We start from the raw sequence: 23,464 nt of genomic DNA on the forward strand, positions 1-23,464 counted from the left end.
CAAGAAAAAGAATATGATCTGACAAAATCACAAAATCGGATAACATACATTTTTCACTGTTTTATCATTAAAGACAAACACAATTACGAAAACGACAAATTATCAAAAGAAATTTTCAACACCTCGATTACAAAACTGGACAAAATGGATTCTTTCTCCATACCTCTCCAAAAAATATGAAATGACGAGGCAAACTTGTCCAAAGAAAAAAGCCACATAAAAATGTAAATTCTCACAGAATGAACCGTAAATAACCCGGCTGTATCTAGACTACTTTCCAACGATCAAGTTGCTCGTTAAGATGAATATCCTGAATTTCGGAAATGATCATTCATGCTACCGATTTCAGAACAATTCTAATACCAAACCCAGCTGTGAGTCTAAAAACACCTATCTTGAACGTGTTTTTCAATTTTGAATTTCCGTGATTTTTTTTTTTTTGTAAACTGACCAACTCAATATAACTAAACACACTCCATTTTTTGTCGGAACATATGATTTTGAAAGAAGTTTAATAACTTTATCTTTATAAATTTCAACACGATAATCAACTAGAATATATTGGCAATTGTTTGATCTTATTAAGAATGATGCTGGTTAAACCATCGCAGCGTTTGAGTGTTTGACTAAATGATGCTACTCTAATGTTTGATTTTTGATCAAACCGGGTGTGTTGTATGCATCGGAAATGGCGATTATGGGCTTTAATCAACAAGCATGTTCGCTTACGGGCCAATGGGGCCATCCTAAATATCCCTTACAAGGCAGGATGAACTGTGAAGTACATTGCAAAATCCATCTATACTAATTAACGTAAAATTGAGAAACTGAGAATAAGAACTAGTATGTAATTATGCTTTTATTGTATTTCAAAGTTTATAAAACAAAAATAAAATCTTAATACTCAAATCCTCTAAACATTTCTTACAAAGAAAGTAAAAAGGTAAATATGAAACTGTAAACCCATCTCAGATCTAAAAACTTTGCCTTTTAGCTCCATTATCACACAACACAGTTACTATGATATGATGTAAGAAAAAGAACAAACAGACAGACAGACTATACAACTATTTAAACATAGCCGACGAGATTTCACTTTGCGTTCCAAATTTTACTTACCAAAACTTTAGACAGGAATCACGTCGAGCTTTGATGAGTCTTCACATCTCAATACGATGCCTTCTAAGCTCACAGGAAGAAGACATTTTGTCCATTGGCATCCAGTCGGGACCCGCTCAGACGGCGGAACAATCATCAACACGTTGTTGTGTCTTTGAACGATTCCCATCACACTTACAGTGCTGCCTTCTTTGATATATCTATATATTTATATTATATTATATATATGTTTGAACAAAATAAGTAATTGTCGCTTGATCAAAATAAATAATTGTACAAAAGGGATAAATTGGGTACCCTTCTTTTAGCCGCATCACACGATCCTCCATAGGGATATTTCTGTCATTCAACCATCTGACAAATTGAGGAGACGATTCAACATTTGACTGGTCAACTTCTATAACAGCAGGTTCCTCAACATGTGGAGTCACTCGGGCACCATAACCAGTTTTAACTAACGCTCTTAAACCAGATTGGAAGTCAGATATATAGAAATCCACCACATGTCTCTGCAAATAAGTATGCAAAATTTTAATTAAACTATAAAAGTTACTAATCTTCATATAATTTACTAACAAGAGAAAAAATATTTAACCATGATGAGTAACGAAATAGAAACATTTTTGAAGAATCTAAAAAATCATTCAAGTTAGATTTGAATAGTTAATTCATTACAAAATTAGGATCTTTCAATGAGGTCCCCTATTTCTTTATAAAATAAAAGGTTAAGAATCTTTAATCAATCATGATCAAATGATCATTAATCAATTATTTGAAATAGTCAAATGATATGTGTCTTCTTTTTGGAATGTAGCAGCAAGTATTATTAAATCCTGATAAGGGAATATTAGCTTTATGTAAAGCAAAATACACATGCAAATCAAAACAAAAAAATAGACTTGTGTCCTACAAACCTAACAAACTGCATATAATTGAATGAAAAAGGTTGTTTAAATTTCAAGCAAACAACACTGTCGGTTGTGAGAAACATTAAAACTAACTTAATCACCCAAAAAGGAAATACAAATTGCATCAAATGAATTTCTAGAAAGACTTGATATAAAATAACAATTATTTTTTACTCACCTCCATGGTTCGTAGACCCCACGAAAATCGACGATGTGTGGGGTTTGCAGGTTTAGAACCCCATCCTCGATATTCATATAAACTTGTTGATGTGTAAACACATCTAGGGATCCGTTGAAATGATGACTCCAGAGGAACGTTACCACAAGTAACCACCTAAAATAAACTAACGTATGATCAGTAGAAACATCTATATAAAACTATGGAACACGAGTAAAAGATCTTGTAACTTGATATTAGCTAAAAATGTTAAATATATGCATAGATGAAAACAGTTACTAAAATAATACAGTTCTTATTTTCGATAATGGCACCTAACAGCCTAAACAAATCATAAGCCTGAGAGGCGCATACCGACTTTAAATGAAAAGGAATACATGCAGTTTATATGCAATGTCGGTGCAATCCTCATACATGATTTTATAAATAAACTAGATTTGTGTCAATAAATTAGTTTAGTGAACTTACATATAGAGCTAAAACAGAGGCGTTTCTAAGATCATCCCCGATGTATATACCACGCCGCAAATTTGGCATAAAAAAATCATCTCCAACCAAGACACCAAATTTGGTGTAAATCTTAATCCAACACCAACTATTTGAAAGATTAATTATAACCCTTTTAATTAGTTTCATTTACTAGATACCTAGAACATATTTGACTTAATGCATTATATTGTTCTACAACTAAACAAGGCTTTATATAGAATTTATTCAACAAATATAATTAAAACTATCTCATTAGAAACTAATTCACTGTCATGAAAATTTAGTTTAGGGCTAATATATTAAATGTGCTAGCAAATTTGGTTATAACATTGTAGAAAAAACCAACTTTAGAGTAGACGTATTCTTTAATATGCTCCTTTTACACCAACTTCGGTGTGGTGTTTCGTACATACATTGCGGATGCCCTAGATTGTTTCTTTACACCGAAGGTATATTAAAAATTTAAAATCGTCTCTATCATAGAAAGTGACACCCTATCCGGTGACAACTATAATTTTGCGGGCATAAATATACTATATATTCCAAAATAGCATACGTGAACGGTATACGTAATAAACTATTCCAAAATTGCATACGTGAACGGTATACGTAATAAACTAAAACATCTTTTTACTAAACCTAAATTTGTAAATCACCATCAATTGCATGATTTAAAATGAAATTATGAAGTAATAATTATGAGGTAAGCTATTCAATGCCCATGACCCGCAAAAGACACAGCACTAATAAAGTAATAATTATGAAGAACGGAATCGGTAGAGAAAATAAATAAAGTAATGTGTATGAATTTATCTAACGTACCCCAGAGATCTTAACAAACTGTCCGTTCTTCGCTGTTCCAAGTTCAGCATCCGGGTACGAATCAATGAAATCGATCACAGATTTTCTTCCCCAGCATCCAAAAGCGGAGCTGCCATTATCATAAATTTACAAAAACATTAACAAGAAAACATCAAAAGATATAGAATCATGATTATATATATAACGAACAAATAATTAAACCTGGAGAACGAACGCCCATCCACCTGGCGGAGATAAGTAACTGCTTGATTTTTAGCCATGGTGGTTCGCGATTTACCTGACCCGGTAGACTCAGCGGGAACCGACCCTTTTCGAGGTGCACCAGCTGAGTTAAGCGGTCCAGACGTGATGAGCCCGGTGGTTGGGAGAATTGGGGGGATAGGTCCAGAATTATGTCGAGAAGAGGGCAGCCCGGCACCTTGTGGGCCAGACGATTTCCTAATGGGTTCACCATGTTTATTCAAAGGTCCAGAACTAGCTTTCTTCATTGAAGATGAACCTGGACCAGTATTTGATGACCCCATTCTATTAGCCGAATTTGACGTTGTTTGGTTGGAATGAGATGAAGCACCACCACCAAATGACCCGGTTCTTAACGGAGCACTCGTTATTGGTCCAGATTTTCTGGGTCGCGAGGTGGCATTTTCCACGTCGAACATTTTTCCGAGTTCGCCGGATTTTTTTATGTCGCCGCCAGTGTAAGGTACGGCGGTTGAGGACATGGTTGGGACCCGTTCTTTTGGCTGTTCAGGACGACCCGATACGTATAACCCATTATTCAACTGATGAGATGGAAACCGTGAACTCATTTTTTGAGTAACACACGATTTGGAAGTTTTAGAGAGTAAAAGATCCTTTCTTGATATTGTTCAGACTAAAGTCACCGAATTGTACACATAATCAAAACCTACACACGTAAGAAAGAATTAATCATGAGTTTCCTCAAGAAATTGAACTTTTAATCCAAATCAAGATTTCAATACATTGCAAAATCTAGGAATACACATTTAGGTCAAGATAACAACTTTAAGTAGTTAACAGTAATAGCAAGGTTACTACAAATAAATAGAGTATATTAATTCCATTGAAAGCCCAATTATAGAGACAAAATCAAAGTATGATTCAATCATTCAGAAACTTATGCATATAGTTCACTATAGACTACTAACAAATATATTTAATCTAAAGATCGAATCTTTACAAGCGGAAATTAAACTAAATAAATCATAAATCACATCAATTAAAGCAAAATTCAACTTAATGACAGGATCCAACTAACTACCAGCAAATCAAAAACAAATACAATGAAATCCAAATCAGTCTAACCCCAAAATTAGCTACTTAATGTGTGAGATCGGAGATGCATACATCATATAGCACAAACTTATTGTACACCCAATAAAAACCCATTTCAAAACAAGCAAAAATACAGCAAAATAAGCTATAAAAATCAAAACTTGACAACTGGGAATTCATCTTAATCGAAATCTAAGTAAACAGACATCACGAACACTAAGTTCAATTAAAGAATGTACCTACATTATTAAAGTGAGATCAGAAGCCCTAAAACATATATAGTTCGATATAATTCAATAGGGCAAGAAATTTAAAGGGTTTTTTTTCTTTCTTCTATTGATTGACCTAACACGAAAGAAAAAAAATATAGTATTTTCTACATACCTTGTGACGAAGTATAAACATGGCTGATCATATGAGAGAGAGAGAGAGAGAGAGAGAGAGAGAGAGAGAGTAAAATGGAGGGTTTGTTTGTTAGTAGAACCGATTTGTAAGGAACCTTCAACAAAATTGAAAATGGACTTTAATGTTTTCACTTCACTATAATGCTTCAAGTGTAAACATAATATTGGACTAATAAATTTACTTATTTTTAGTTTCACTACTTGCATATTGAGGTATTGACAATAGTGGCCCTACAATGGACTTTAATGTTTTCACTTCACTATAATGCTTCAAGTGTAAACATAATATTGGACTAATAAATTTACTTATTTTTAGTTTCACTACTTGCATATTGAGGTATTGACAATAGTGGCCCTACTTTTTCAAACAAGTTTTGGGTTTATATCTCCACTAGCTTTTACAAAGATATAGATAAATAAATACAATGACTACCATATTATATATATATATATATATATATATATATATATATATATATATATATATATATATATATATATATATATATATATATATATATATATATATGGACATGATCAATGGGGAAGTAACCAATCGGGGGGAAGCGGAGGGAAGAAAAAAAAAATTTCATTTTTTTTTGAATTTTTTTTTTCCGGCATCAAGATCACACGAAAATATGAACATTTAGAAGTGACACTTCGTGATGAATGTTATTATTTAAGCGGGAAAACGATCGACAAAAATAACATTTAAGATAATATTGTTCGTGAAGAATATGAACGTTTTTTTTTCATGTTTTGTGAAGTAAAATTTAGCCCGATTTAGAGTTTAGGGTTTAGGGTTTGGTATTTTGGGTTTATTCCATAAACCCAAAACACCAAACCCTAAACCCTAAACTCTAAACCGTTCGTGTTAAAAACTCAATCTAAATCATAAATCTAAACCCTAAATCTAAACCCTAAACCCTAAATTTCTAAACCCTAATATCTAAACCCTAATATCTAAACCCCAATAGCTAAGGCCTCAAAATACGCTCGAAAAACACGATAATTGTTATATATTACTTCTTCGAGCGTTTTCCCGCCAAAATAAAAACATTTATCACAAAGTGTCTCTACTAAATGTTCATATTTTCATATCATCTATAATGTTCGTGAACAAAGTTTTTTCAAAAAACGAAAAAAAAAGTTTTGCTTCCCCCCGAATGGTTACTTCCCTCTTGATCCTACCACTATATATATATATATATATATATATATATATATATATATATATATATATATATATATATATATATATATATATATATATATATATATATATATATATATATATATATATATATATAGAGAGAGAGAGAGAGAGTTAAAAGATCCAGAGCTAAAGGGATCTTGGAGATAAGGGTTTAAGTGATTTTATAGTTTTTATATCTTTAGTTCTACAGTTCTGATATAAAAAAAATCTGGTACCAATTTTCATTGTGTAGATTCATATTTTTTTTAACTGGTTTGTTGACATACATCCGATGTATAAAGAATATACATATATTTATGACTGAATCTTTATCTTAACGTAGTTAGTTAATTAAATAAATTCATAATTAAAAAGTGACAACGACACATTTATGGATTTTTTTTAAATGGTAATAAACCATTCAAAAGTTTGAAAAATAGAAAACTTGGAAAAAAAATTGCAAACATAGTAATTCCGGACTTCCAAACTCCGGATTTCACCATTTCACCCAAAACTGGAGTTTGAAACTCCGGTTTCAGCCCTCTCTCATCAAAAGCTGCGCGTTTACTGATCATAATTTGGGTGAAAATGTTAAATCCGGAGTTCCAAACTCCGGTTTTGGATGAAATGTTGAAATCCGGATTTCCAAACTCCGGAATTACTATGTTTGCAAAATATTTTTCAGGTTTTCTATTTTTCAAACTTTTGAATGGTTTATTACCATTTAAAAAAAAATCACATTTATGCAACTATCCTTCGAATTACACTTTTGAGTTAAGGAAACTTTTGCTCTTAAATAAAAGAATTATGTGATTACACTTTGTGTCGTGAACAATTGCGAAATCAGTTGTGAATTTTTAAACGTTTGTGTTATAGCTAGCTTCTTTCCGTTCATTAGGTAACAATTTGAGTGTTATTAACATGGTGTGAATTTATGTCCAAACGATGCGAAAATATATGAATTATTGTTTTTCATTGATTTAAAAAATCTTAATGTTTTATGAATTATCTATTACTTCGTATAAAAATATTTTATATGGAGTAATAGATAATAATAATGATATTTGATATTTAGGAATAACAATGGATGTTTCATCTATTGAATATCCATTTGATCTGATTTATTAAAATAGATATTGATCTAAATAGATGATATAGATGATAAATATAATTACAAGATAAAAAAACAAAAAACAAAAAAAAAACATGTGAGGGATTATCAATGTCAATAATCAAGAGTATAAGAGCATATCATGCTATAATCCTTTTACAGAAATTACATTCTCCACCGAAGTCCAATACGACCAACACAATTTAACCTTTTCACGTCTCTAACAAATAATTGTGATTACGATCCATTAATTAAAACCAACAAACATGACGTTATTATGACTTTAACAAAACCAATATAATCATAAAATTAATAATTATATCATTTTCATCACAAACTTTCCACTTTCACTTCTCATATTTATCATCAACATTTATTTATTTTTTTTAGTCTAAGTAACTGCGGAGTATTATTTTTTCAAACGCCTATTTGGAAATCATTGACGGGATCAAGACCACCCACCCGTTTATCTTTCACTCACACACGCTCCCTAGAAAACTTATTCAGTTCCGTAGACAACCGAAATAGGTGAAAACCCCCAGTGAGATTCGAACACGATACCCGCAGAAAAATCCACAAAGTCCAGAAATTCGAACCCGGAATCAATTTCACAAAGTTGTTACCCATATACGATTAAACGTACTTGGTATTTAGTCTAACTATTTATTTATTATTGTATATTTTTATCAATCACATGCTTAATTTTTTTTAAAAGGCAACATATTTATTAAAAACGGACTACTCTAGTAAGGTTAGAGTAAAGTTACAGTGTTAAACATTTTGGGTGTTTAGAATTTCTGTCTAAGGTAATTATAGTGCAAGTAAAATATAACTAATCACTAAAAAGTGTAAGAAGAAAAATGATTGTGTGTTTGTTAGAGAGAAAGCACACTATGTGGTGATACATTCATCATCATTTTTAATATATTCATCATAAAATATGTATTAACATGTTGTATTGTACGGTATATTAATACATAATTACGGAGTATAGTGGATATATCAAATTTGATAGTAAATATATATACAGTATATAAATACTATGTAACGACCCGACTTTTTCGACTTACTTTTGTGCTTGTTACTTTCTGCGAAACTGCGTATTTGTGCGTACTTTGTTGGTTTATATTCTGGGATCTTATTTCATGATTAATTACTTTCGTTAATACCATACAACGTGCCGTAGTACTTAGTTACTTAACTTGATCCCCGAATGCTTTCACAACCGTTAGTGTCACTTGACGTTGAAAACGAGCTATGTGTTTTCGTACACGTTTAACTTTTGTCGTAATTGGAATATTACGACTACGAAATACTAATTGTTATTTTCTAATAACAATTACTTGGGCTTTTGGTTGCTTAATTACGCTTAGTAATTTACTTATGCTCACTAGTTGTCTTGTTGGACTTTCTACCTTGTTGGACTTTAGCCCACCCTACTCTAGCTAATGGACTAATTAATTAGCCCAATTTTAATAAGTTTATGACCCATATAAATGTAAGACAAATACTCATTTATTAGAGGGAACATACTAGCATTTTTGTTAACCATAATCACAATTGTTGCATGGGATCCCAACATAAGCACCAACTTTAGCCCACCATTAATCAAAAAGCAAAAGTTGTCCACCCTTGTCCCCCTTGAAACCTACGGCCACCACCACCTCACCACTCTATAAATATCAAGCAAATCTAACCCATTTCACACTTAATCTCATTCACATTTTACAGACACTTACTCTCTAATTCTCTCTCTAGTCTTTCTCACTCTAAAAAGTGTAAGTTTTAAATTTTCTTCTTCTTCTTCTTCTTCTTCTTCTTCTTCTTCTTCTTCTTCTTCTTCTTCTTCTCTTCTCTTCTCATTTTCGACATCATCATCATCATGCAAGGATCAAGCTTTTTAGCTTCTTGATCTTGTTACATCTTGTAGATTCAAACTTTGGTTTGAATCCTTCAAGAACATGAAAGATTCAAGCTTTCTAGCTTTGAATCTTCATTACTTTGTTGGATCTAAGTTTTCTAGCTTATGATTCCTATATTTTGTTAAAAAGATCAAAACTTGTGTTTATGATCTTCATGTAACTTGAAGATCTAGTCTTTTGCTTTAAGGATCTTCAAGAACATTAAAGATCCAAGCTTTTTAGCTTAGGGTTTCATTATTTTGTTAAAGATCTTAGCTTTTTAGCTTATGGTCTCATTACTTTCATTAGATATTAGCTTTCTAGCTTATGGTCTCATTAATCTTGTAAAAATCCAATCTTTCTAGCTTAGAGTTTATACTTGAGATCCAAGTTATCATTGTAGATCTCACTTACTTGGAACCTTTTTGTGGTTTTTGTGATGATAAAGATCAAGTCTTCATCATCTCATATGATGAAGATGCATAAACTTGTGTAAAAAGGACAAAGGTTGAAGCTTTATTGGGTTTATGCAATAAAGAGGCAACCTTGATGTTCAAAACTTGTAGAATGTTAGCTTTTACTCTTAGTTGTGTGTTGATGGTTGAAACTTGGTCAAAGTGATGCTAAAACATCAAAGAGTTGCACACTTGAAGCTTACACGCATTAAGGATGAGAACCGTGATGAGCATCAAGCACCAAGAAATCCACCGGAGCACTTGTTTGCTGTTTTTCGGGGTCTGATCAGATTCCTAGGACTTCTGAAAAATTGATTTTCAGATAGTTCCTTTCGAGTAGATGACTTTTATTTTAGGACTTGCCTAAATCCGATATACGGTTTAGGATTTATAGCCTTCCAAAAGTCACTACGCCGTTATAACGACGTGCTGAAAATTATCACCTACTCGCGCTTGAACCGTCTCCACGGTCAAACGACATCGATTTAGGATCTGAAAATTGGATAGCGGTTAGAGGACTCACATACGGAGCCTTGGACACTGACCACATGTCTTTTTGTTTTGTATAGAGGTCGTAGCAGCTGTCCGAAGTCAGCCTTTTGTTTCGATCTCTATTCTTGTTAAACACTTGCTTTATCTTTTACGTATTATGATAATGATGATGATGATACTTAAGACTTAATTTATTCACTCTTAAACTTTTGGGGACAATATACTGACTTAGTGACCTTTGACTTAGGTTGACGACCTTTTGGACCGACTTACTACCTGCATACTTTTCATATCGACTTTTACTGCACATTCACTGTGAGTTATAGCATCCTTTTTTACTTTACTATTTTTGGGACTGAGAATACATGCACTTTTTATGTTTTTACATACTAGACATGAGTACTTAAACGTTATATATGTGTGGGTGATATAACGGCACAAAGATTCCACTTAGCACGGTAACGTTTAATCATTGGTTTTTGAACCAGTGAACGCGAATATTAGATATGGATCCATAGGGTTTGACATCCCCACTCAGGCTAGTCGCGCTAGCATTTAACGAGTGTTTGATACTTCGAGAACATACGCACTTGCCAAGTGTACTTTTAGGGGGTGATATTATTATTACGTTAAGTTAGTTACCGGGTGCCCACGGATAAACATATACTTTTCATACTGTTTTGAATACGAAATCTCGTGGTCTACATTACATTACTGAATACAAACAAACTATAGCTCACTAACATTTGTGTTGACTTTTAAGCGTGTATTTCTCAGGTGCTTAGACGTTGTTGCTTCCGCTGTTAGACTTGCTGTCTTGGTGTTTTAGACTTGCTATTACAGACTCGATGTGTTAGACTTCCGCTGCATTACTTAGAGATGTCTCAATCATGGAACTTTTATTTTGCATTCGCAACCTATGTTATTTTGAATAATGGCTTTGTAACGACCTTTGTGTCACGTTATCTTTTGTAAAACGTTATCTTTTCATGAATGCAAAACTTGTTTCAAAACAGCATGTAGTATTATACCGTGTAATGGACCTGTTGTTGACGATTCGTACATGATGGTTTTGTACGGGGCGTCACATTTGGTATCAGAGCATCGGTTGTAGGGAATTAGGTTGCATTAGTGAGTCTTAACCGAGCCGAGTAGGATTCACTAATAGGACTAATCTACAACTTGCTCGTTTACTTGTTACTGCTTAATACTACTGCATGCTACTGCTTACCTTTACTGCTATGTGAACTTGCTGTATGCTGCTACTTTCTCGCTACTGCATGCTACTATCTGTCTTTGATTGCATGTTACTTTTGCTTAATACTGTGACAATCCGAAAATTTCCGACCAAATTTAAACTTGATCTTTATATGTTTCCGACACGATAAGCAAAGTCTGTAATATTGGTCTCAAAAATTTTGGAACTATGTTCATATATTCAATTACCCTTTTGACTGTACTCGATGATTCACGAACATATATATATATATATATATATATATATATATATATATATATATATATATATATATATATATATATATATATATATATATATATATTATATAGTTATCTTAATTGGAAAACATTAACAAAGTATTAAATGTATAATACTTTACATGAACGTATTTGTCGACGGAATTAAAAGATAATATCAAATGATTGAATTATCAAGATACATTATGTTATGATTACGGGTCTCTGTTGAGAGGTCCACTTTGAATTAGAAAACCTCTTCTTTTTAACGATATTCGGAATAATCGATAAAGTGATTTACAAGTAAGAACAAATGTGTCAATTGATGAAGGTTAGACAAAAGTCAGTAACTGGATTTCATAATATTCGACTGATCTATTTTTCAATCGTATGAAAACGATTTCAAAAACTGAGTTATTGTAATCTGTTATTTATAAAGGTAAATTGATTAAATAGAATTAGAAGAATTTAAGTAAAGCTTTATATTATAAATATATATATATATTGTTTAAAAAACGCAAACATGTTACGACATAGTAAATTCTATTAGTTAAACGATTATATATAATAATCTTTGAAATATAATTAGTTTGAAAAGCTAAATATTATATTATTAGATAAATATTTCAAACATATATTTTATGTATATTCTAAATGAAAATGTATATATATATATATATATATATATATATATATATATATATATATATATATATATATTAACTTAGTCATAAAACGTTTTGATTTAAACAAATATTGTTAAATATGCTTTGATAAATAACGAGGCGTTGATTTATAGAAGCAAATAACCAAAACACTTAATTGATTAAAGCTACACTTCAAGTGACATAGTTTATCAATGATCAAGTTTAATTTTTGATAAAGGTAAACGTCGCGTAATGAAAAGTACTAGTTTTCTAAGCGTACGAAAAAGCATTCGAGAAACCGAAACTGAGACATTAGTCGAGCTTAAACGTACGAGTCATCGGACCAAAAATTACAAGTCAACTATGCACGTGAATATAATACAATATATAATTAATTAATATAAATTAAATATATTATATATATTATATAATAATATGTCGACAAGCAAAACGTTAAACGATTTTGAGCTGGGGACAGAAGCCATGCGATCGCATGGAAAAATGCCTGCTGATAGTTAAAGCTAAGGGGTATAAAATACTATTAAATTTTACAAGGAAATACTATTAAATACGATACAATTTTACACAAGATATTTATTTATTTATTGAATGGATATACTTAAACCTTGCTACAACACTTATAGGCAGTGTACCTAATCGTACAGTAGTGTAGTTTTTAGTAAGTCCGGTTCGTTCCACATGGAATCTTTTTCACAAAGCTTAACGCTATATTAGTTTAAATTTATAAAAATACAAATATATATATAAGTAATATTATTATTATAAAGGGGGGGTTTTTACCGTTTAATGACCGGTTTGTCGATTTTAAAACTTTAGTCGCAGTTAAAACCAAATGTAAAATATTAAATAAATAAAAGACTTAATTTAAAGCGTAAAGTAAATAACGATAATGAAATTGCGAATAATAAAAGTGCGATAAAATAAACTTGCGATAATTAAAAAGTACGATAATTAAAAGTGTAATTAAATACAATAACAATAAATAAAAATGCGATAATTAGAAGTGCAATTAAATATAAAATAAAGGAAATTAAATATGAAATAAAAGAATTATGCTTATTTAAACTTCCGTAATCATGATGTTTGACGTGTTGATTTAAGTTTTATGCCCATGGGTTAATTGTCCTTTGTCCTGGATTATTTAATATGTCCGTCTGGTTTTTGTCCATAACAGTCCATCAGTCATAAATATAAAGTGCGATTGTCCTCGTCAAATTATCCTTATACCCGAAGTCAAATATTCTAACTAATTGGGGACTTAAACTGTAACAAGATTTTAATTCTTTGTTTAATAATTACACTAGGATGTCAACTGAGTGTAACCCAAGGTTTTAATACTTTGTTAACAATTATGCCAAGTGTCCTTGTACATAATTTCACCCCTGTTTTAATAATTCTAGTGGCTATTAATCCATTCCCGTGTCCGGTTAAATGAACGATTATTCGTACATATAAATACCCCGCCCATCGTGTCCGATTGAGTGTATATGGTTATTTATAGGGACGTCCAATTGTAAATCTTTATATTAAAATTAACAAACTATCATTTAGTTAAACAAATATAAAGCCCATTAATAGCCCATAGTCTAATTTCCACAAGTGTCGTTCTTTTGTCCAAACCCCAATTATGGTACAAAGCCCAATTACCCAATTTTAATATTTTTAGCCCAACATCATGATTACTTCGGATTAAATAAGCATAATAATAACTTAACTACGAGACATTAAATTAAAAAGGTTGAACATAACTTACAATGATTAAAAATAGCGTAGCGTTACACGGACAGAATTTCGACTTACACCCTTACAACATTCGCTAACATACCCTTATTATTAGAATTAAAATTAAAATATAAATATAAATATATACTACGTATATAGATAGAGAGATTGATATTTTTTTGATATTAAAACTCGATCAAACTGAGTTTGCTTTTATAGGCAGTTTCATTTTTTGGGGCTCCGCGAGTCGCGGCCTTTTTGCTCTTCAAACTCCGTGAGTCGCGGAGTTTGTAATTACAGCTCACCCAGCTTTGGCGCTTTGTTTGCCGACGGTTTATTATATAAATATAATATATATATTATTTATATAATTAATTATATATTATATTATATTTATATACATAGTTAACTTGTAATTTTTAGTCCGTTGCGTCGAGCGTTGAGAGTTGACTCTGGTCCCGGTTCCGGATTTTCGAACGTCCTTTCGAATAATTTAATATCTTGTACTTTGTGTTTTGAATCTTGTACTCTTGTAATTTCGAGACGTTTCTTATCAATAATTGGAACCTCTTTGATTATATTTTGTACTTTTGAGCTTTTTGGTCATTTGCGTCTTCAATTCGTCGAATCTGCCTTTTGTTTTCACCTTTTATTATTTAAACGAATATCACTTGTAAATAGAACAGTTGCAACTAAAAGCTTGTCTTTCTTGAGGAATAATGCTATGAAATATATGTTCGTTTTTAGCATTATCAAATATTTCCACACTTGAGCGTTGCTTGTCCTCAAGCAATATAGTCTTGATATACTAGAATCACTTCTTTATTCTTCACACTTTGTACATCAGTGATTTCTATACGGCGGTATAAACAATGGTTGTAACGATATGGTTTACAGTTCCACATGACTATAAAAATTTAGATCCTTTAAGGAAATTGGATCTTTATGAAAACATTTGATCTTTTGAAAATTTTAATCTTGTTTTTACCCTAGATAAGTTTTCCGGAATAACCCTTCACCGGTGTTTGCAAAATATTTTTGTGGGTTTGGTGGGTTTCAGATTTGAAAATTTTAGCTCAAAACTTGCGGTTTTGTGTCACCCACTTGCTAACCTTGTATTAGGAAAACAACACGTCCAGTATACTTGCTCCGTATATTACCTTTCGGTAAACTACCGTCCGGTTGTAAAGGAAAGCGTTGAACAAGCAACTGTTAAGGCAATGTCCCCTGACATGCTTTTAATTATGGTCTATAACGTGTCGGACGCAATTACTATCCTTGGTAGGAGCAATAGTAAAGCTCACCCTTATGATTTTTCGGTCTGGCACAAGGTCCTGTCTTTGACCATGCTATGCAACCACCGTTCTTACGGTTGACACCCGATTTGGTTCAGGTGACCTAATGAATTCCAGGTGAATTCCTAGGATTTTACGTTCAATGGTAATGAACGCATTGAAAATGGGTTTTCAGAAAACAAATCGGTTTGTAATTTTGATCAAAATATTTTCTCGTTCAAGCTCGAGTTTAGATATCATTGAATTCCTTGAGTTTGTAATTCTCAATCTTTAAGGTCAATCTCTAGGATTGAGTAATATCAGTCTTAAAAGCTGATTTTTAATCTTTAAGGAGATTATCCTTTCTGGGGATCTGATTCATTAGTCTTATCCAGCTAATTTGCACGGTGCCCCCCCATTTTACGAGATAAATCCTTCTCATGGTTAGGATAAATCTGACCACTTGGCGACCCTGTTTTATGCTGAGGTCCGTGGATTTCCTGCTGATTTTAGTGATGACTTTTCTAGGTTTTTCGTCAACCTACAGCTGGTCTGGACGACAACTTCCTGACCTAAATCAAGAAGCGCGTTTTTTTTCCGGAAGACTTTACTTCCTTTTAATGATGGAATTGATTCATCGTGTAGATCCATCTCTTCTTTTCTTTCATCGGGTAAAACAGTTTAGTTTAGTCCAAAGCAAAAGTATTTTCAGTTATTAGTTACAGAAATATGTGACATATGTTTAAAATATCTTGGTAAATTTTCCCACACTTGGCTTTTATTTTCCTTTTTATTGTCCTCTATTCCATTTTAAATGAATTTTAACATTTTGGGTTGTTTCTCAATTTATGTCCTTTCCGAGGTAACAATAATTTCGGTGTTAAAACCTAGTTTTATCGTTCATAAATATGTATAAACATGATTTTGAGTTCATTTAATTAAAAATTTTGAAAAATTTTACTAGAATTGGGTAGTCAGTATATAAGACTAGGGCTGTTCTTTATTATCAGAGAGCACTAGATTCTAATACAACTACTACTTTACTAGTATTTCTAATGGTAACCAAGTGTATAAAGTAAACATTTTAAAATCCGAAAGAATTTAACCCCTTCCCACACTTAAGATCTTGCAATGCCCTCATTTGCAAGAAATCAGTAACAATTTAAATTATTGAGGGTGATTTGTGTGAAAATGATTAAATTTTACCAAAGTTTCCAAACATATTGGCGTTTGTTTGCTGAATGATAAATGGTGCATATCATTTGTTCATTCCGTCTTGTTGTTATATCACATTTATTTTGCATCTTGTCGTCAAAATTAGTTGCTTTTGCTGAACTTAATGCCAGTCTTTGAAAATGCGTTGTTTTACCCTGTTGTGTACATAAGATAAACTGCAAACATATATACATATTTTTGAAGTTTGGTATATTACCCCACATTCAAACATTATTAAAATCTAAAAATAAAAATTAGTAAATTATAAAAACTAATACAATTCCAACATAAGTATTAAATGTATCAACATTACAAATTATAAAATAAATAAAACTAAGTAGACTAGGGATGATACTGATACCAGTAGGGGTTCCATGCATAACCGTATGTGTTATAGAATGCTTCGGTTGGGTTATACGTAGGATACGGTGGTTGGATCTCTATAGACCAGGGAGGAAATACAGGCGATTGAGTAGGAATATAGTTTCTACCTACATGTTGGCAATGAGCTATGATTTGGTTTTGATGAACTTGCCAATCTTCAAATGCTCGATGTCTAGCATTTTCATACTCTTGTGAAGCTATAAACCTTTGCATTTCTGTCATTTCATTTCCTCCTCCCACATTACCTGACTGTTGGTTTCTCTCAACCTGTGGATGTCTACCATGGTATTGTACTGCGGCGTTATTTCGCCTCTTCAAAACCTTCGCACCATGGTATACATTTAAACTTATTGTATCGTGGGGTTCTGGTTCTTCGACTAATAATCCCCCCGCGACTTATATCCACACCGAGATATTCAGCAATCAAAGTAATAAATATACTACCTCCTATTATGCTATGCGGTCTCATCCCCCTAACCATAGCTGATAAATAATAACCCACACAATAAGGTATACTTACAGCGCTTTGTGGGTCTCGAATACACATGTGGTAAAACAAATCCTGTTCATTTACCTTTTCCTTGTTCTTACCTCGTTGTGTAATCGAATTGGCTAAAAACCTATGAATTACTCTTAACTCTGCTCTATCTATATCCAAATAAGAGTAATTTTCCCCTTTAAATCGGTGATGGCTAGTCATTTGACTCCATACACCATGCGTATCAAAATTTTCATCAATTTTCCTATCGTTCAATATCAACCCTCTACAATCGGCAGATGCTAACTCCTCAGGCGTATATATACGTAAGGCCTGAGCTATGTCTAGTAGAGACATGTGGCGCATCGAACCTCCTAACAAAAATCTAATAAAAGATCGATCGGTTAAACTAACTACCCGATCATTTATTTCTATACTACACAATAATTCGTCACACCATACTTTATATACAGGTCTACGCATGTTGAATAAACGTACCCAATCGTTAAAAGTAGAATTACCATACCCCTGTGTAAGTAATTCCCTAATTGGCCCGGCTAATTCTACAGCTTCTAACGGTGCCCATTCTATTACCCTAGGTACTTCAACAGCTTTAGAATGAAGAGTATGCAAACCCCTTTGGTATTTTGGATAATCTATCCAACGTCTGTCAAATCTCAAGTTCGGGTGCAAATCTTCCAAGTGCATATCTGAAAATGTCATAACTGGATGAGGTATATCTTGTTTGTAGTAGTTATCCACCTCCTGTTGTTCCGCATTCTCAGCAGGAGCATTGCGAGCTTGGGATGAAGATTCACCCCTTTCAGTCTGCAAAACACATCAAACACAATTTTTGTGCATTCAAATATGCATTAGTGTCAGCAAAATTATCAATCAAAATAATTACAATGACATGTTCAATTTATATCAAACTTAAGCTCATTTTCATATTTTTATCAAATCTACACTTTTTCAAATAAGCATATACGAAAATGTTCGCCAAGTTCATAAGCATTCAACTCAAATAACATGTCAAAATAATCATTACTAGCATTTAAACAAGTTTCAAATGACATTATTTCTCAAAAATCAAGTTCATGAATTTTAGACTTGAAAAAGTCCACTTTAATTCTCAAAATCATGTTTAGGCTCAAAGTTTGGATCATTTAACTACCTAAACATGTTACACTACTTAATTTAGCAACAATTCATGAAAAAAATCGGCCATAACCTGTTTATATCAAAAAGCCCCAAATTGCTCAAGAACACAAAACCTAGATTACTCAAAATTTGAAGTTTAAGGCTTCTAATCATGTTAAATAGCATCAATCTAGGTTATACAAGCATAATACATAAGCAATTAAAGCATAATTACACTAAAAAGTATCAAAATCGAATTGGGTAAAAAATTACTCAAGAACACTAATTTTCGGATTAAATGGTGTTTAGGTGTAGAAATTTACCTTTTTCCTTGAGTAATTCCTTGATAGCATCCTTCTCAACATGATTTTAGTAAAAGATTTGATGATAAACGGTCAAAAATTGCGAATTTGGTGTGTGTTTTTCGGGTGTTTGCGCAGTTTGGAGTGGGTGGGTGTCTGCAACTGAGCTGTTCAGCTCGTTTTATTTTTTTCTGGGTGTTGGTCTCTCCGCGAGTCGCGGAATTTGACTCTTTCAAACTCCGCGAGTCGCGGTGTTTGGTTTTTTTTTTTTATATATAAACCTTAACTTATAAAACAAATATAAAATAAATTTAAAATTCTGTTTTCCTTTGTTTTAGGACGAGGTCGTTTCGGATCGATGTCCTAGTCCGTCCTTCGACAAAATTTTAAAATTTGTCTTTTTGTAGCAATTGTTTTAAAAGCTAAGATTTTTGGGTTTTTTTTAATGTTTTTGGCATACTTTAAGTCAATAAGTTTAAAAATAATGATAATAAAAGTTCTCGTCCCTCCCTCGAGTAAAGCAATTTCGGTTTAAAGACCTAGTCTTCAACTTATGACGAATTTTAAAAATCATATTTTTAACTTAGCGAAATAAAGTAAATTTTTGTTTTTAAATTCACACCACTTAAATTTAAAATGCATAAAATTAAAAATTTATATTTTAAAAATTAAAAATTCACACCAAACTTAATTTAAAAATTAATATTATATATTCACACCAAACTTAAATTATATTTTTGTTTTTATACATGCAAACTTATATTAAAAATATTAATTTTTCAAATATTTACAATTTTAAGTATATTGATTTTAAAAAGTTTACAATATTATTTTAATATTAATTTTAAAAACAAAGTAAAAATAAAATTAAAAATCTTTTTGGCTTTTATCCCACTTTAATCAATCAAATATTATCAAAAATATGCGCCCCTCTTTTCGGTAAAGTAATTTCGGTTCCATGACCTAATTTAACTCATGACGAATTTTTGAAATATTTTGGTTTGATTGATTAAAGATATTTATACCTTAAGAATAAACGTTAAATTTCGCAGTGATGTAATAAATTTTTGTATGATATCAATAATTTCGGTCGCCAAACCTAATTTTATCGAATACCAATTTAATACTTTATAGCGAACAAATTAGCGTTTATTATCAAAAGGTTAAAAATGAAAATAAAAAAAATAAAAACTGTACAGACTTACCTGTGAGATAGTATTCTTAGTGATATGATCTATCCCACTCATAAGATAGTCGGTTTAATTGGTTTTCCATAGCTCCAAAGGCGTAACCTCGAGCATTCAGTGTTTTTTCTTCTAAACATATGAACGGTCCGTCTCTGCATAAAGTAACAAATTCGGTGTTTGAATAGGTTTGATTATTTGAACATTTACCTCCATGTGACCATTTTCCGCATTTGTGACATCTTTCTAGGTGTCGTGCTCTTCTTTTCGCTGCGGATTTTGATTTTCCTTTACCAAATTGTAACTTATTATCTTCGCATCTGGATTCTTTTCTTACTCCGTCCAATCTTTCTCTGATTACTGATACTATTTCACTCGGAAGTGTGTCATTATTACGTTTAGTGATCAAAGTGTGTAGCATTAGACCATGGTTTAGTTCACAGGCAGTCTTCATTTCGTAAAAACCTAAAAAAAATAAAAATTCAGAATGGGGGGAGAAGACTAGTTCTTTAGGGTCTGCTAGGGAAAGACCATTCGGGTTCCATTTTCGAGAACTACACGAAAACATACAATCTAACTCTAACAGAAATACATATTATCCTTTAAAGACTTGATTCTCCCCACACTTAGTTAGCCGTGGTATCGAAATTGTGATTAACTTCATTGTCAACTTCCATTGGACTATCTATGTACTGTTTAACTCTGTGACCATTAACCTTAAATTCAATCCCATTTGAATTTATTAATTCTATCGTTCCGTATGGGAAAACTCTTTTGACTATGAATGGTCCAGACCATCTTGATTTCAATTTTCCAGGAAATAGCTTGAATCGTGAATTGAAAAGAAGAACTTTGTCTCCTTCTTTAAATTCTTTTAAACTTCTGATTCTTTTATCATGCCATTTCTTCGTTCTTTCCTTATAGATTAACGAATTTTCGTATGCTTCATGTCTTAATTCTTCTAATTCGTTTAGTTGACTTAACCGTAGACGTCCAGCTTCATGTAAGTCGAGATTACATGTCTTCAAAGCCCAAAATGTTTTGTGTTCAATTTCTACTGGAAGATGACATGCTTTTCCATAAATAAGTTTAAAAGGTGTGGTTCCAATTGGAGTTTTGTAGGCTGTTCTAAAAGCCCAGAGTGCATCCTCTAATTTAATGGACCATTCCTTTTGATTTGATCCTACGGTTTTCTCTAGAATACGTTTTAAAGCTCGGTTGGTATTTTCAACTTGTCCACTTGTTTGTGGATGATATGCGGTGGAGATTTTATGAGTTACTCCATATCTTTTGAGAACTTTCTCAAGTTGATTATTACAGAAATGAGTACCCCGATCACTTATTAAAGCTTTCGGTGTTCCAAACCTTGCAAAAAGACGCTTTAAAAAGTTGACTACAACTCGTGCATCGTTAGTTGGGAGAGCTTGTGCTTCCGCCCATTTGGATACATAATCAATGGCTACGAGAATATAGAGATTATTATGAGATTTTGGAAATTGACCCATAAAGTCAATACCCCAAATGTCAAATACTTCACATACTTGTATGACATTTTGTGGCATTTCATCACGTTGACTTATTTTTCCGGCCCTTTGACAAGCATCATAGGATTTGCAAAGAAGGTGTGCGTCTTTGTAAATTGTAGGCCAATAGAATCCAGCATCATAAACTTTTCTTGCTGTTAGTTGAGGCCCATAATGCCCTCCTGTTGGTCCTGTGTGACAATGGTTTAAAATTTTACTAGCTTCATCTCCGAATACACATCGGCGTATTATTCCATCTGGACAACTTTTAAATAGATGTGGATCTTCCCAGAAATAGTGTTTTATATCACTGAAGAATTTCTTTCGTTTTTGGTACGATAATCCTTTTTCAAGGAATCTACATACTAAATAGTTTGCATAGTCTGCAAACCATGGTATTTCATTATAATCTATCTTCAATAGATATTCATCAGGAAAGTTGTCTTGTATGGCCGATTCATTTAGAACTTCTAATTCAGGATTTTCAAGACGAGAAAGATGATCAGCGGCGAGATTTTCTGCTCCTCTTTTATCTCGGATTTCAATATCGAATTCTTGTAAGAGTAAGATCTAACGGATTAATCTTGGTTTGGCATCTTGTTTCGAAAATAGGTATCTAAGAGCAGAATGGTCGGTATAGACCACCGTTTTTGCTAGAACGAGATATGAACGAAATTTGTCAAAAGCAAAGACAATAGCAAGGAGTTCTTTTTTAGTAGTTGTGTAATTCGTTTGTGCTCCTTGTAACGTCTTACTAGCATAATATATAGGTTGAAATCGTTTTTCAATCCTTTGTCCTAAAACGGCTCCCATTGCAAAATCACTTGCATCGCACATTAATTCAAACGGTAGATTCCAATTTGGTGTTATCATGATCGGCGCATTCGTAAGTTTCTCTTTAAGAATATTAAAAGATTTGATACATTCATCTGAAAAGATGAATGGAACATCTTTTTCTAGGAGTTTATTCATAGGAGTGGCAATTTTAGAAAAATCTTTTATGAAACGTCGGTAAAAACCGGCATGCCCTAGAAAACTCCTAACTCCTCTAACATTGGTGGGATGTGGAAGTTTAGCAATTACATCTACTTTAGCTCTATCCACTTCAATTCCTTCTTTTGAAATTTTATGTCCAAGAACGATGCCTTCTTTAACCATGAAATGGCATTTCTCCCAATTAAGTACTAGATTTGATTGTTCGCATCTAATAAGCATTCGTTCCAGATTAACTAGACATGATTCAAATGTATCACCGAAGACTGAAAAGTCATCCATGAAAACTTCCATGCATTCTTCTATCATGTCGTGAAAAATCGCCATCATACACCTTTGAAAGGTTGCAGGGGCGTTGCAAAGTCCAAATGGCATGCGTTTGTAAGCAAAAGTACCATAAGGACACGTGAATGTGGTTTTCTCTTGATCTTCGGGTGCTATTGGAATTTGAAAGTATCAGGAAAATCCATCAAGAAAACAATAATAACTATTTTCGGCTAATCTTTTCAACATTTGATCAATGAAAGGTAAGGGAAAGTGATCTTTTCTGGTGGCGTCATTTAATTTTCTATAATCAATACATACACGTCATCCTGTTACAGTCCTAGTAGGAATAAGCTCATTTTTTTCATTTGTAATGACAGTCATGCCACCCTTCTTAGGCACGCATTGAACTGGGCTTACCCATGGGCTATCAGAAATTGGATAAATTAAACCTGCATCTAGCAGTTTAAT

At 32.4% G+C, this 23,464-nt stretch overlaps 1 protein-coding gene across 1 annotated transcript; it reads right to left on the reverse strand.

The window, feature by feature from the left end:
• Positions 1-841: 841 nt before the first annotated feature.
• Positions 842-5,333, reverse strand: LOC139885567 (uncharacterized membrane protein At1g16860-like). Its single transcript, XM_071869321.1, has 6 exons — positions 5,197-5,333; positions 3,718-4,423; positions 3,517-3,625; positions 2,206-2,361; positions 1,417-1,628; positions 842-1,319 (listed from the first exon to the last, which is right to left on the reverse strand). The coding sequence occupies exons 2-6, from the start codon at positions 4,323-4,325 to the stop codon at positions 1,127-1,129; spliced, it is 1,278 nt and encodes a 425-aa protein (XP_071725422.1). The 5' UTR covers positions 4,326-4,423; positions 5,197-5,333; the 3' UTR covers positions 842-1,126.
• Between the last annotated feature and the right edge of the window lie 18,131 nt (positions 5,334-23,464).

This window comes from Rutidosis leptorrhynchoides, chromosome 1, assembly GCF_046630445.1.
Source record: "Rutidosis leptorrhynchoides isolate AG116_Rl617_1_P2 chromosome 1, CSIRO_AGI_Rlap_v1, whole genome shotgun sequence".
Taxonomy (NCBI): Eukaryota; Viridiplantae; Streptophyta; class Magnoliopsida; order Asterales; family Asteraceae; genus Rutidosis; species Rutidosis leptorrhynchoides.

Excerpts from the sequence above, each read along its gene's own strand:
- LOC139885567 (XM_071869321.1), bottom strand. The coding sequence starts at position 4,325 with ATGAGTTCACGGTTTCCATCTCATCAGTTGAATAATGGGTTATACGTA. Across the intron at positions 3,626-3,717 it reads GATGGGCGTTCGTTCTCCAG|CTCCGCTTTTGGATGCTGGG; the intron begins GTTTAATTATTT and ends TGATAATGGCAG. Across the intron at positions 1,629-2,205 it reads GGGGTCTACGAACCATGGAG|AGACATGTGGTGGATTTCTA; the intron begins GTGAGTAAAAAA and ends ACTTATTTGCAG.